The 16,122-nt window shown below is 36.8% G+C and overlaps 2 protein-coding genes and 1 long non-coding RNA gene across 5 annotated transcripts; all 3 read left to right on the forward strand.

Moving 5' to 3' along the window:
• Positions 1 to 113: 113 nt before the first annotated feature.
• Positions 114 to 3,270, forward strand: LOC130437408 (zinc finger protein OZF-like). 3 transcript variants are annotated; one of them, XM_056768809.1, is made up of 3 exons: positions 404 to 894; positions 1,181 to 1,373; positions 1,514 to 3,270. In XM_056768809.1, the coding sequence occupies exons 2-3, from the start codon at positions 1,331 to 1,333 to the stop codon at positions 2,860 to 2,862; spliced, it is 1,392 nt and encodes a 463-aa protein (XP_056624787.1). In that variant the 5' UTR covers positions 404 to 894; positions 1,181 to 1,330; the 3' UTR covers positions 2,863 to 3,270. The 3 variants fall into 3 exon arrangements, with proteins under 3 accessions (XP_056624770.1, XP_056624787.1, XP_056624779.1); XM_056768801.1 differs by having other exon boundaries at positions 429 to 527; positions 815 to 1,373; XM_056768792.1 differs by lacking the exon at positions 1,181 to 1,373 and having other exon boundaries at positions 114 to 527.
• A 2,864-nt stretch (positions 3,271 to 6,134) lies between these two features.
• On the forward strand, positions 6,135 to 7,181 carry LOC130438414 (uncharacterized). The gene is made up of 2 exons (XR_008909329.1): positions 6,135 to 6,518; positions 6,987 to 7,181. It is a non-coding gene; the product is annotated as an uncharacterized LOC130438414 (long non-coding RNA).
• Positions 7,182 to 7,955: 774 nt separating this feature from the next.
• On the forward strand, positions 7,956 to 15,489 carry LOC130435574 (zinc finger protein 271-like). The gene is made up of 5 exons (XM_056766290.1): positions 7,956 to 8,348; positions 8,596 to 9,604; positions 9,948 to 9,963; positions 12,133 to 12,586; positions 13,917 to 15,489. The coding sequence occupies exons 1-5, from the start codon at positions 8,138 to 8,140 to the stop codon at positions 14,912 to 14,914; spliced, it is 2,688 nt and encodes an 895-aa protein (XP_056622268.1). The 5' UTR covers positions 7,956 to 8,137; the 3' UTR covers positions 14,915 to 15,489.
• The last annotated feature ends 633 nt before the right edge of the window (positions 15,490 to 16,122 follow it).

Raw genomic sequence — 16,122 nt, forward strand, 5'->3', positions numbered from 1 at the left:
ATGATCGTCATGAGTCTAGTGTTGAGTGTGATGTGTCTCCAGTCCAGCAGGAGTCGCTCTGCAGCTCTTCAGTCCGCCGATAAACCCACTAAAGAAAGAAAGAAAGACAAACATCAAGCGCTGCCTATGAATTTCTCTGTTAAGTGTTTTGCGTGTGTATTTTTGTGTTTAGATGTTGATGATGACGTCACAGACGGATGTGAAGTGCTCCAGACACACACGCGACACCAGACCACTGAACATGTGTTCTGTCACACTGATGGACTGCAGGAAACTGATGAAGATGAAAACAGAACTCACAGTAAAGGAAGAACAGACTGATGAACATGAGAATCATGATGATTTTATTCCTTCAGTTGAAATGGTGAATGACAAGAACCTGGAGATAAAAACAGAACTCAAATCAGAGGAACAGACTGAAGAAGAAAAGGATTTATTTTCTGCAGTCAAACTGATAAACAGAGTGAACATGATGGAGATAAAAACTGAACTTTACACTGATGATGGTGATGATTTTATTCCTTCAGGTATGTTTCTGCTGTTTCACTGTCATGTGAGTTTCTGTTTCTAAAGGGGGTTTTTACATTCACAATCACACTACTGAGTATGGTAAACCAGTAAAACCCAGATAACACAAGGATGTCTGTAAGATGTCTGCTAAAGATCTTTAGTGTGTAAACATCTGAAAAACGACAGCTTTACATCCGATCTAAATCTTAAACATCTTACAGACATCTTGTCTATATAAGATCTGACGTCTCAGACACCTATTGCAGATGAGCAAACAGTCAAACAATTATTTTGCATCTTGCAGATGTCAACGCAGACATCAAATAGACGTCTCCCAGATGTATGTGTGCTGTCAGGGCAGAGAGTGGTTTTACAACAGCTAAGGTTTTTTCTCCGCTCTGTGTATAAGAACACCTCTTAGCTCTTATAAAATCATTGTAAACCACAGCTTTTAAAAACGTTACACATATTTGATGCAAATCATTTGAGGTTTGTTTTCTGTGTTCTGTTGTGAATATCATATGGGTTTGTCACATGTTTAAATCATCGCATTCTCTTTTTATTTACATTTCTCACAGTGTCCCAACTTTTGTAAAAAAATATTTATGTTTAACAGGGTCAGTGTGCTATCATCTGATATATTGGAAAAGTTAACCAAACTTTTTTTTAGGTGTTTATATTGGTTATAGTGTGAAGTGTGAAGAAGCCTTGGCTTTCCAGTTGCTCAGTGTGTAATAGCACGGTGCTGACAACACCAAGGTCTTGGGTTCGATCCCAGGGGATCGCACATGCTTAGAAACACAATGAATAGTATAATCCAATGTTTGTCGCTTTGGATAAAGGCGTCTGCCAAATGCATAAATGTAAGTTGTCAAAAATCTGTATTTAACACATTAAAAAGCACTTGCAGCTTTATTCTGCTACTGTGATAATATAAAACATGATACACAAACTAATTTCACCCTCTTATTTTCACTATTTATTTCTCTTGTGTTTGTTTCAGATGCAAGCGGTGATTCATGTGGTGATGGAGAAACGGCCTCTACATCAAAACAGCGACTGACAGCACAAACTCTTTCCTGCATCACCTGTGGAAAGACATTCAGTTCACAGAGACGTTTAGAGACACATGAGAGAAAACACACAGAACAGAAACTCTTCACCTGCACCAGATGTGACATCAGCTTTCCTACCTTACAAGAGAAGAAACTTCATTCACAAGAGCACAGAGACAAGAAACACTTTCACTGTCAGCAGTGTGGGAAGAGTTTTGTCTCTTCTTCGAATCTAAAGATTCACATGATGTCACACACTGGAGAAAAACCTTTCCACTGCAGTGAATGTGACAAATATTTTAGCAGCAAAGGAAATCTTGTTCTTCATCAGAGAATTCACATGGTGGAAAAACCGTACGCGTGTCCTCAGTGTGAGAAGAGATTCAGCCACAGACCTCATCTGAAGAGACACGTGGATTTACACACCAATGAGAGACCGCATCAGTGCAGTGAATGTGGAAAAACTTATAGGAGGTCAGATGCTTTAAAGTTACACCAAAAAACACACACTGGGGAGAAACTCTATCAGTGTTCTGACTGTGATAAACATTTCCAAAAAAAATCTAACCTAATAACTCACGAGAGAACTCACACTGGAGAGAAACCTTGTGTCTGCTCTGACTGTGGAAAGAGATTTTCTGATCCAAATACTTATAAACGTCATCAGAGATTTCACACTGGAGAAAAACTTTACGTTTGCTCTCACTGTGAAAATAGATTTTCTGATCATAGTTCTTACAAAGTTCATGTGAGAATTCACACGGGAGAAAAACCTTATGAGTGCAGACTTTGTGGAAATAGTTTTAGCCGACAAAACACTTTAAGAAAACACCAGAGAATTCATACAGGTGAAAAACCTTATAAATGTTCTCAGTGTGACAAGACGTTTGCTCGACAAGATGTCCTGAGAATCCATGAGAGAGTTCACAGTGGAGAGAAACCTTATCACTGCTCTGACTGTGGAAAGAGCTTCTCCGGACGATCTAATTTCAGAGTTCATCAGAGAATTCACACAGGTGAAAAACCTTATATATGTTCTCAGTGTGACAAGACGTTTGCTCAACCAGATGTCCTGAAATCCCACGAGAGAACTCACACTGGAGAGAAACCTTATCACTGCTCCATCTGCGAGAAAAGCTTTTCTCATAAGAGTACTTTCAAAGTTCATGAGAGAGTTCACACTGAAGAGAAACCTTATCAGTGCTCCGTCTGCGGCGAGGGATTCACTTATTTAAAACGTCTTAAGATTCATAAGAAGAAACATGCTAAAGAACAACCTGCACTGGAATCATCATAGTGTCATTTATTATTTGTATAACATTGGAATCATTTTGCTTCAACTTGGAGTTCTGTGTTCTGTGGAACTCGATGTAGTTTGAATCAGAGAGGGCCGTTATCTGCAGTCTGCAGATCTTTATTTTTGTCATGAACGAATGACTGAATGGAAACGAACATGAATTGTGTGGCATAAAATCTTATGAATGAACTTCTTGTTCATATGATAATTTGTACTTAATGATTTACATGTGCTGCAGATATTTTGATTTCTGTATACAAGAGATAACAGAGGAGGTGATGAAGATTTATCTGCTGCAGAACAAACTTGATGTTTAACTTGTTTTAGTGCTTTGACCTGAGATTTTGATGAACACAATTTTATTGTCACAGTAAATAAATGTAGTTATTCAGATGTTCTTCATTTTTTACTTATATTTACTAAAATCATAAGGTTTATATAGATTTCACATCTATAAAATTAACTAAATATTTGAAATGTAAAAATGTTATTTAAAAACAAATAAATAATAAACTGGAACCGGAAGTGCTTCTAAAACAGTCAAATACAATTTTACATTAAACTTTACGCCTTTATCAATAGTGATAGAAAACAATGTTCGATATGCTATAACGCTTCAAACTATAGACATGACGTTTCTTCCGTGAAGTGTCACACATTTGACAAGAACCCGCCCACTGGCTGATTAGATACGCCCTCAAATTAACGTGCAGTAGTTTTATGTTTTTATTAAAGATTAATATAAGTAACAAAAGCACCAAAATTATACAATATAAATAAATGTATAAAATAAGAGAAAGATGAATAATAATAAACCAATTAAATAATAATAGGCTACAAATAAAAAAGAAGAAATACAAAAATACAAAAGGGCTTTCAATTACAAAAATTTGAATAGCTTCAAACTTATTTAGTTTTTTCAAGTTTCTTATTCTGTGTTTTTATATTTAATATGGTTTCAAAAAATCAAGATTAGTATGGCATAAAGTAATACATGGGAATTTGAATGTGTTATTTTGGTTTTGTGGATGTAAATCTTGTCTAAAATAATAAAAAGGTTAAGACCATAATTTTCTTTGTCAGAAAAATAAGTGTTCTTTATCCCAAGTTTTCCCAGCAGCTTTTATAAAAGAACACTCTGAGATATTTCGTTTCCAGTCAGTATGACTGTCGAGAATGTCTAATAGAAAGCTTGTGGGTTGTTGAACTGTCGGAAAGGATGTTGAGAAGACGCGATTTTAGATCTGATTGTAAATAACATTTTATAAAGGAATATAAAAACAGTGTTACACTTTTTAACATGATTCCTCCGCATTCTATATTTAGTCTATTTTCTCATTATTTTTGCAATGACAGCTAGTCTATGTTAACAGTACAGAGTCCAAAGCAGCGGACTTGCACGATGCTTTTACCTGAATACTGCCCACCCAGCACTAGACGTCATTTGGACGTCTTTTTTGGGGCTAAATCAAGTCGGCCCGTCCTGGCCGTCTTTTAGCCCAAAAATCGACGTCGAAATTTGGTCTTTTTTTGGTCCGTCGAAATTTGGTCGAAATTAGCCCAAAAATCGACGTCGAAATGTGGTCTTTTTTTGGTCCGTCGAAATTGGGTCGAAATTAGCCCAAAAATCGACGTCGAAATTTGGTATTTTTTTGGTCCGTCGAAATTTGTTCGAAATTAGCCCCAAAAATTGACGTATTTTACTAATATTGACATGAAAAGAAAATCACATTGCAGTAGTTTCTTGATAAAAACGTGTGTTGCGACTATTTCTTAAGATATAATTTAACTAGTTCAACAATGTGGCTAAAGCACTCAAATGTTTATATATTGAGCCGTGCTTATAACGGAAGCCGTAATACATTCAATATAAAATATCCATAAAAATAACGTTGTGACTGCTAATTCAATTTTATAAAGTGTTTTCCCCGCTTCTTCATGATGCACACACCTTTCAGACGATTCTTAAGGTTGGTCGATTTGTTGTTAATAGTTGCTCATAATGTTGCATTCGTGAGAGTTTCCCTTATTTATCACGCAACCGTTCTCTGCAATTTACAGAGTGCATTAGTTTTTTCCGGTTTTTGTTATACAAAATTACAGCTTTTACAGCGCCAAAAACAAGCATTAATGTTATGCCTGATCATCATTGTCAATCAATATTGACAAAGTCGTTGACCAAAGCACAAAAATGATATTTTCTCATCCAAAAGCCATCTCCTGAATCTTTAGTTGCTGCACATTAATGGAACTTAACAATAAACTGGGTTCTATGTTTAGATGAAACTACAAAATAAGCTTCTTTGAGGCAAATTCAGAATGGTTAATCCAAAAATTATGATTCTGTCATAATTTACTAATTGTCCAAAACCTGTGTTAATGTCTTTGTTCTGCTGAACACAAGGGGAGAAATTTTGAATAAGGTTTGTGACATGGCCACGACGTGGATTTGAGAAAATGAAAACTTGATCTTAAACAATATTCATTTCAAATTTCATAAACAATGACTTCATTCTGCAACAAGTAAATTTTGATGCCATTGAAGAAAAAGATCATTGGGTGAGAAGGTTCTTCACTGCACATCTCATTGAAAAAAAGGTAAGATTTTTAATCTCATATTTAATAATTATAAATGTTTTCGTCATCTTAAGGAAATCAATTTTTATTTAAGGTCATATCTATAAAATGAACATAAGACAATTATACAGCCGGGCAAAGGACTCATTGAGTATTTACGATACCACAATATCAAGAAATGTATGTGATAAAAACTAAACATTATTTACTGAATGCTAAAAAAAAAACATAATTTAAAATGTATTAATTAAATTTATATCTAGCCTAGTCAGATGATAAAAAGTACACTTACATTATGTACTTATAGTGCTCTCCTTTTGTACACTAATTTTATACTTTTTAGTAATTATACAATTTGTATTAAATGTATTACTACTTAAGATAATCTTAAAAACATAAGTGTACTCAGCCAATCTAAAATGTCTAGGGCACAAACACAGGCTGGGCCGGCCCTGTTTTAAGACACCACGAATATGAAATGTGATCAAATTTTATTTGGTTAGCACTTAGTTACAGGTGGTAATTAAATACATTTTAAATATGCCCACATAAATAGTATGTTAAAAGCACATAAATCAATAAACAGGAAGTGTGAACTATAACTTCTCCCGGAGCAGGAAAGCTCCGCTACATCAACTATGACTAGATAGAGCGGAACTATTACTATAGCAACGATTTCAACTTAAGAGTTTGTCTCTGAGGAGGCTTAAATACTAAAGGCTATTTTTTAGAATACAACTATAAATTTAGTGTGCGGAAAAGAGCAATTTAAGTATATTTTGAAAGTGTACTTTTTAGCAAAGAGCCACACACACCACTATAGTTAGCCTAGGCTTACGGAGCCGCACTGCAAATTTTTTCTAATCTATCTACTTTTTTGTCATAAGGTAGTATAACGCAAGTTATGTTTCCATAGATACACATTAAAAATGTCATATATAAAAAATATATTAGTACTTCTTGGCTGCTTGCTCGTGCCAACCCCGCGAGACCTGAAATATAAACTGTGGTCTGTGACCGTCACGCGCAGTGCACCCGACTCACTTCTGAGTGGACCACACTACAGCCGTTTATCTGAGGTAAAAGCTTTTTTCTTAGCCGTTTTATTTAAACTCAACCTAAAGCATAAGCTTACAACAAAAGAAAATTACATATTATGAAGAAAGTAATAATAATCATAGTAATAATCATCGAATAAGGACACAGACAGTGAGGGGAGTTGCTTTCACGCTTTCACACAACAGTTGACGGACTGTCTTTTCCGTTAAATGTATGCTACTGCATTAACTGCTCACACATGGTTTACTGTCTTTTATGTGCTGTTTACATCTGAACCGTATAATGTTAAAGGCCGCTGTCGTATAATGTAAAATACCTTTTTCGGGTCCAATGTTATTGTACGGAAGGCGTCGTAAATCTATATTCCTAAACTGTGAATCGAGGCATTTCATTTAGGCTATATGCGAACTGAACCATCTTTACAACAAATTAATTATTCCTTTTGAGTAACAAACTGAGAACAAATGTGTTTTTCTTTGTCATTGCAGATGCAGTCAAAATGTGAAACAGCAAGGCCACCGATCACATCATAGTCAAAGCCATGGGAGACGACACGGCGCCTGGGCGATCTGGCGATACCGGGCACCGTGCAAACTAAAGTGTTCTTATTACATTTTGTTATTCAAATGTTTCGATCATTTGTATGTTATGTAACTGACAATAAATGTTTCGTAGTACTTTTAGTCAGTTGTCTTATTTTGAGATATATATTGAATACATATAAATGATTTTATGCTTAAAATTAAGTTAAATTCAAGTCTGGAAAAAGACAAAAAAATTATAGACGTCTTTCAACAACCCGAAAAAGACGTCTTCTCAAAGACCGGAAAAAGACGTCTTATCACGACGCGAAAAAGACGTCGTTTCACCTTTCACTTTTCAACCACATTTCGACGTTGTTTGGACGTCTGGCACTGACGTCTTTTCGACGACTTTTTGCTGGGTGGGTGGGATACAGTGATAAAAGTGTATGAATGATCGTCATTAGTGAGTGTGATGTGTTTCCAGTCCAGCAGGAGTCGCTCTGCAGCTCTTCAGTCCGCCGATAAACCCACTAAAGAAAGAAAGAAAGACAAACATCAAGCGCTGCGTGTTTACATCACTCTGATTTTCTCTCTTTAGTGTTTTAAACACAGTGTTGTGTGTGTGTGTGTGTGTGTGTGTGTGTTGAGATGTTGACGATGACGTCACAGATGTGCTGTAAATCAGTGGGAACTGATCTGTCCATGCTGGATATTGATGATTTCATCACAGAAATCTGTCAGCTGAAGAAAGAGGTGAAGTTACTGGAGGAAAAGCTGAGGACAAGAGGAGATGAACTCAACACAGAGGTTTGGACACATTCAACATCATTTACCTCAATCACTCACACTGTTTTTATTCTGTCATTCATGTCAAACTAAATGAAAGTTATATATCACACATATATTCTCTATAAAGCTCCAGTGCTGATGATGTGTTGTGTGTTTGTCAGATTGTGGTAAAGGTCGAGTCAAACCCCACAGACGCTCAGGACACTGTGTGTGACAGTAATCACACCTTGAATCAGGATGAATCTACTGATCAAACCTCCACAGAGTCTCTGGATTCTGTCTGTAACGCTGGAGAACAGCAGATCCTGAACACCAGACCACTGAACATGTGTTCTGTCACACTGATGGACTGCAGGAAACTGATGGAGATGAAGACTGAACTCACAGTAAAGGAAGAACAGACTGATGAAGATGATGATTTGTTTCCTTCAGTGAAACTGATGAGTGACTGCGAGAACGTAATGGAGATAAAAACAGAACCTAAACCAGAGGTGAAGACTGATGAAGAAGAGAATTATGAAGATTTACTTCCTTCAGGTATGTTTCTTTTATTGTCTTTTCACAATTAAAGATTGCAGTTCAATTTCCCATTATTAGTAGATGGATTAGTAGATATTGATTTGGACATGTATCAGTTAATATGTTCAATGCGGTCAGTCTGCTGATTTCAAGTTAAACAAACTTCCTTTCAACATTTTTTCATTTATTGTGGTTAACAATCATATTTAACACATTTAAAAAGACTGACTATTTTCACTCTTTATTGCTGTTGTGTTTGTTTCAGATGAGAGCGGTGATTCATGTGGTGATGGAGAAACGGCCTCTACATCAAAACAGCGACTGACAGCACAAACTCTTTCCTGCATCACCTGTGGAAAGACATTCAGTTCACAGAGACGTTTAGAGACACATGAGAGAAAACACACAGAACAGAAACTCTTCACCTGCACCAGATGTGACATCAGCTTTCCTACCTTACAAGAGAAGAAACTTCATTCACAAGAGCACAGAGACAAGAAACACTTTCACTGTCAGCAGTGTGAGAAGAATTATAGCTCCACTTCCAGTCTGAAACGTCACATGAGGACACACACCGTAAAAACACCTTTCCCCTGCAGTGAATGTGACAAGTGTTTCAGAAGCCAAGGAAATCTTCTAACCCATCAGAGAATTCACACAGGCGAAAAACCATACAAGTGTCCTCACTGCGAGTGGAAATTTAAGTACAAATTCCATCTCACGAAACATGCGACTGTTCACACCAATGAGAGACCGTATGAGTGCAGTGAATGTGGAAAAACGTTTAAGCAGCCATATGATCTAAAGTCACACCAGAGAACTCACTCTGAGGAGAAACTCTATCAGTGTTCACACTGTGATAAACGCTTCCTTAAAAATTCTAATCTGGTAACTCATGAGAGAATTCACACTGGAGAGAAACCTTATCACTGCTCTCACTGTGGAAAGAGATTTGCTGATCCATCTCATTTCAGAGATCATCTGAGAATTCACACTGGAGAGAAACCTCATTACTGCAGACTTTGTGGGAATGGTTTCAGAAGATTGGATACTCTAGTAAAACACCAGAGAATTCATACAGGAGAAAGACCTTATAAATGTTCTCAGTGTGACAAGACGTTTGCTCGACCAGATGCCCTGAGATCCCATCAGAAAGTTCACACTGGAGAGAAACCTTATCACTGCTCCATCTGTGGAGAGAGATTCTCTCAGTTAGGAAGTCTTCGAAATCACCAAAAGAAACATGCTGAAGAACAAACTCCTACGGAATCATCGTAGCAACATTTAACACTTTTGTCAACAGCATTGGAATAATTTTGTTTAAACGTTCAGTTTTTCTTTCATTCCTGTCAAGCGTTTAAACGGTTAAATCGGTGCATGATCACCATCAGTCATGTATTAAATAAAAACCATGGTTGGATTCAGTTTGTAATTTGGCTTTTATCCCATGAGTCCTAATAAATGCAACATCAACTATTTCTAACGTGCTTATTTTATAAAGAACGCTGTTATCTCACATAAAGCACTCCCTGTATTGAATGGATGATTGTCGAGCTATCGATATTCATTAATTCAGCACCACCGTCATAGACAGCACCCGTTTTATGTGGCATGTAGAAAGTCACCTCCTGAGGTATAGTTCGGGAAACACACGTAGAAAAGTTATACCTGTAGTTAACATATACCTTTAGAATCTTCGTAGCACGCTAAGAGACAACGTCATCGGAAAATGCAGCCCAGGACATCTGGAAAACCTCTGGTGTGTAAAATCATCTGCTAGAGCAATTTCACATCCACTCTAAATCATAAACATCGAGACGTATTGCAGATGAGCAAACTATGTATTGCAGAAGTAAATTAAGACGGCAAATAGACGTTAGTCAGATGTGTGCGTGCTATCAGGGTAGAGAATCATAATTTTATACGAGGGGAATCTCATTATATAATCAATGTTTTTCTCTAACACACATTGCTCATAATCAACTGTGCCCTTTTATTCAATACTTTTTGCAACCTTATTTTTTGCCAAGATATCAGCCCTAAGTCTTCACGTTTAAAGGCAGATGAGTTTGAAGAACATCTCACAAGCGTTCAAAGACAATTCCTTTATACAGAATTGATTATAAGTTGCATATTTTCAAAAGACATTGAATCTCTTTTAGTCCAAGTGTCTAATCTAATCAGCCCTTATTTGTTTACAAATAAATCACAAAACAGTTCATTTTCACTTCCAGAGATTACAGAAGACAGAAACGCAAAGGACTCCAGTGAGAGGAAGGTCTTCAATCGGTTATTTCAGATCTTCATTTTTCAGATATGTGAACAAAGCTCATTCACACAAAATACTGTGAAGATGCTCATGAATAATTATGCTTACTAAGAACCATGTGACCCTGTACAGCAAAACCAGTTTTATGGGTACATTTTTTGAAATTGAGATTTTTACATATTTTGAAAGATGAATAAATAAGATTTCTATGGATTAAGACTGGTTTTGTGATCTGGGTCGATGGGCCGGAAGATAAGGCACTCACGGGGATGCTAGAACACACGAGTAGGAGGATCATAGCTCTTCCTCGTCGTCTCCTGGGTGTATCCTCAATAACACGCGAGGTTAAGTGAAGAAAAAAGATTCTGAGGTTAAGTGGTACGCACGGTGTAATATATAGGGCTGGTGACCACGCCCCTAAGAGCTGTCTTGGACCACATTGGCCAGTTACTTTTTCATTTCCACTGGCGTTATTCAATAGGGTTTCAATAAGGTTTAGATAAGGAAAAGTCCCCAAATGCGTTTCAATGTAGAGAGACCTCTCTGGAAAAGGGAACATTTGTTTAATTATACCTGCAGCAAATTGTAGACATGTTTTCACCGATTAAATGCACAAACACTAAATTTTGTCTTTGATTTAGCAAAAATATTCGCTGTATCGCAGCTTCCTACAATCTTTCTCTTTAAATAGACTCTAAATCCTTTGGTTTGCCAGCTGATGCACCTTAGATGATATAATTAAAAAGCTAACAACTATCAGTGTCACATCAAAATACTGGTGTATATAACATTAGAATTTTATTTGTATGTACTTCGATGTAAATAAGACTTTTTCTCACAGTGGGTGAACGGCTCCAGACTAATCTTCTGTACGTGTGACTTCAGACTGACTTTAGACGCGTTTAAAACGGTTGGAAAGGTTTTTGAGAAGACGCGTTTTTAGATCTGATGCCAAATAACATTTTATAGAAGAATATAAAAAAAGTTTTTTTACATGATTGCTCAGCATTATTTACTATATTTCCCATTATGTTTGTGGCAGATGTGTTAGAGCTATAGCAGATGAGCAAACTAGAGATGTATGTTACGTCGAATAGACGTAAACCAGATGTGTGTGTGCTATCGGGGTAATGATAGGTTAGATTTTTGTATTTTTTTTAATGAAAGATCAAAAGGATTAATGATGCAGATTTATTTTTACAGCCGTCTTTGGTCGTATTTACATAGGGACGAATAATTTTGAACGCAACTATAAATTGACGTTGTTTGTTTTTGTGCATTAGGCGACGTCAAATTGTTTTGTAGATTAATTGATGCTTTATATCGACATCAACCGGAGAAAACGTTTTTAAATTAATGTGATGTGTCTCCAGTCCAGCAGGAGTCGCTCTGCAGCTCTTCAGTCCGCCGATAAACCCACTAAAGAAAGAAAGAAAGACAAACATCAAGCGCTGCGTGTTTACATCACTTTGATTTTCTCTCTTTAGTGTTTTAAACACAGTGTTGTGTGTCTGTGTGTATATTTGTGTTTAGATGTTGACGATGACGTCACAGGCGGATGTGAAGTGCTCCGGACACACACAGTGTTCAGGGGAACAGATGGACTGCACGAAACTGGAAATAAAAACAGAGCCCACAGTAAAGGAAGAACAGACTGATGAAGATGAGAATCATGATGATTGTGTTCCTTCTGTCAAACTGGAGAACAGTGAGAACCTGGAGATAAAGACAGAACTCAAAGAAGAAGAACAGACTGATGAAAAGACTGAAGAAGAGACTGATGAAGAGAATGATGAAAAGACTGAAGAAGAGACTGATGAAGAGACTGATGAAGAGACTGATGAAGAGAACGATGAAAAGACTGATGAAAAGACTGAAGAAGAGAATGATGAAGATAATGATGAACAGACTGATGAAGAGAATGATGAAAAGATTGATGAACAGACTGATGAAGAGACTGATGATGATGATGATTTCATTCCCTCGGGTAAGTTTCTTCTGATGTATAGATTGCACAATACTTACTTCACTGTCATGAGTAAAGGTAAAGTGTTTTTAACAAAACAAACTCATTCTCAGTCAGCACTAGTGCCGTTTTAGAAATACCGGCTTAAAGGGATATTTCACTACCAAATCAAACTTTCCCCATGTTTGACTCACCCTCAAGGTATCCTAACGGAATATTGTGTTCTTCTGGAAGAAAAATGTGCAAAAGCATCTTAGAAAAGGCAGATTTACATCCACTCTAAATCATAAAGATCTTACAGACATCTTATAGATGTCTATATGACATCTGACAGCAGATGTCTCCGAGACGTATTGCAGAGCAAACAATCTATAAAAAGATGTCTTGCAGATGTAAGTGCAGACATCAAATAGACGTCTCCAAAATGTATGTGTGCTGTCAGGGATTTAAAGGAAAAGATTACCTCAACATCGTGTTATTTTTTACTTACCCACATGACGTTCAACATGTTTTGAGATCTCCCGGCGTCATAGGAACACAAATAAGGATATTTAAGGGGACATTGATCCTAGAGAACCAGGCCTCCTCACAGACATCATGGTATCAGTTGTTGTCAAGGTCCAGAAAAGAGCAAAAACATTGTGAAGTTGGTCCATCCGCTCATAGTGGCTCAATTGAATTCAGACATCAAATAGACGTGAGCCAGATGAAACAAGTCTCTGGTTCACGCGCATTTGAAAGAAGCTGGAAGCTAGACATCAATGTTAATAGCGCTGTCAATATGGATATTTCTCTTAAACAAACGCATGGATTCGCTTCAGAACACCTTTGTTAAGACCACAGAGCCGTGTCGAGCCGTTCTTTGATCGATGGATGCACTTTTTGGAGCTTCTAAAATCAACACCCGCTCACTCTCATTCTACTGCTTAGAAGCAAAATGATTCGTAGTATTATTACTCTGACTGGATTCTTCCAGAAGAAAACCATATTCAGTTTGGACACCTTGATGCTGAGTAAAACATGGGGACATTTTGATTTGGTAGTGAAATATCCCTTTAAAGTCCCAACGAAAAAAGAATTGCAATGCCAATATTTACATGAAATATTGTGGCGTTTATTGTAAATAGTGTTGTCAATGTGGATCATTATCTTTTTAAAATTTGTTTGCCCTCATTATCTTTAGTTAAATATGGAGGTATAAAGGATCACAACTTTTGGTTCACGGGAAATGTATATAGTTTATCTGGAGAAACTAACACTGCTTTGGTGCAGTAAATTTCATTTCACGGTGTTGTTTCCTGTGTTTTCAGTTTGTGTAAATACGATTTTACTACTCTTGTGTTTGTTTCAGATTCATGTGGTGATGAAGAAACGGCCTCTACATCAAAACAGCGACTGACAGCACAAACTCTTTCCTGCATCACCTGTGGAAAGACATTCAGTTCACAGAGACGTTTAGAGACACATGAGAGAAAACACACAGAACAGAAACTCTTCACCTGCACCAGATGTGACATCAGCTTTCCTACCTTACAAGAGAAGAAACTTCATTCACAAGCGCACAAAGACAAGAAGTTTAATTGTGAGCAGTGTGGGAAAAGTTTTGCCACCTCGTATAATATAAAAGTTCACCTAATGTCACACACTGGAGAAAAACCTTTCCACTGCAGTGAATGTGACAAATATTTCAGCTGCAAAGCTTATCTTGTTGCTCATCAGAGAATTCACACGGGAGAAAAACCGCACAAGTGTCCTCACTGTGAGAAGAGATTTGGCCGTAAAACTCATCTAAACAGACACGTGCGTGTCCACACCGCTGAGAGACCGTATGAGTGCAGTGAATGTGAAAAAACCTTCAAGCAGTTAAACGCTCTCGAGTCACACCAGCAGAAACACACGGATGAGAAACTCTATAAATGTTCACACTGTGATAAAAGTTTCCATCAGAAAGCTCTGTTGATACGCCACGAGAGAGTTCACACTGGAGAGAAACCTTACCTCTGTTCTCACTGTGGAAAGAGCTTTACTACATCAAGTACTTTCTGCATTCATCAGAGAATTCACACTGGAGAGAAACCGTATCACTGCAGTGTTTGTAAGAAGAGTTTCACTACACAAGGGACCTACTCCAGGCACAAGAGAATTCATTCAGGTGAAAGACTTTACAAATGTTCTCAGTGTGACAAGACATTTACTCAGTCAAGTGCCTTAAAAACCCACCAGAGAGTTCACACTGGAGAGAAACCTTATCACTGCTCCATCTGTGGAGAGAGATTCGGTTATTTAGGAAGATTGCAGATTCATCAGAAGAAACATGCTGAAGGTCAAACTTCACTGGATTCATCCTAGCGTCTTGCGTTTTTAGGGGTTATATTTACACTATATCTAATCTGAAATAATTTGCATAAACTCACAGTTCTCTATATATTCCTCTGGTCCTTTGAAAATAATCGTCTTCTTATTGGTTTGAGTCGGTCTTTATTTTTCTCCTGTATGAATGGAAATTAATCAGTTTTATGTTGTAATTCTCATTAGTCACTTCTTGTTCATATGACAGTTTGTAGTCAATGATGTGCAGCAGATATTTTTAAGCATAAGTTTTACAGTACATATGCTACTTTGACATACAAATCAGAATGATCTCCTCGAGTGCTTGTCCAGCATGCATCTAATGGTTACTGGTATAGTATCTTGAGTATTTTCAGAATTGTCTGGAGGTTTAATGAGGGCTTTTTTTTGCAACTTCTGAGTCTAATGTTTAATGAGAAATGTGTGTGATCGCTCTGATAGCACATGAAGACAGAAGTTATTGTCGTGGTGTTGTGTTTATTTATAGCTGGAAGTAAACTATGCTGGAAGTTTATTAAATGTTTTGAACAAAGTCACTATTACTGTATTAAAAATCTTTATATTTTTCTCATTTACATTGTGTCAGTGTTGGTACAACGTTCCACTTTTTAAATCATTATTCACCCTTACTGATTCACAGCTTTATGAAAAAAGTTTATTCAACGCACTGACCATTCCAGTGTTGCAAGAGTTTTAATATACATTAGTTATTATCTAGATATCTGTAAAACAGGAATTTTATATATTTCTTTGACAAAAAATAATATACAGATTTGCGTTCAATAGATGGAATAGTTTTGTTTTGTTTGTAGGAACTGCCTATGAAACAGGAGGTTTCTGTAGGAAATAGAATGCAAGGAATTATGTCATATTTTATAATATGGAGCTAGCACTGGTACGTCTGTCTCATATTAGAAAGATTCAACGTCGTTGTTGCTGTATTCCAAATGCAATTCTTCCTCAGTACCGTATTCCAACATCATTTTCTGACAGAAATACAAGTTTACATCGTGTCAATGTTGATGCAACGTTGCGGTTTTTTAAACTTTCCAAACGTAATAACGTAGAAATCTGGTAGTTCAGCCGTTTTTGGGGATCGGCCATTCTGCATCGTGCCTTATTTTAAACGCGACTGGCGAACTATATAAATTCTTATTGCATTATGAATTCATTATTATGTTAATCATTATTAATACCTTAAATACAGT

Source organism: Triplophysa dalaica, chromosome 2 (genome assembly GCF_015846415.1).
Source record: "Triplophysa dalaica isolate WHDGS20190420 chromosome 2, ASM1584641v1, whole genome shotgun sequence".
Lineage (NCBI taxonomy): Eukaryota > Metazoa > Chordata > Actinopteri > Cypriniformes > Nemacheilidae > Triplophysa > Triplophysa dalaica.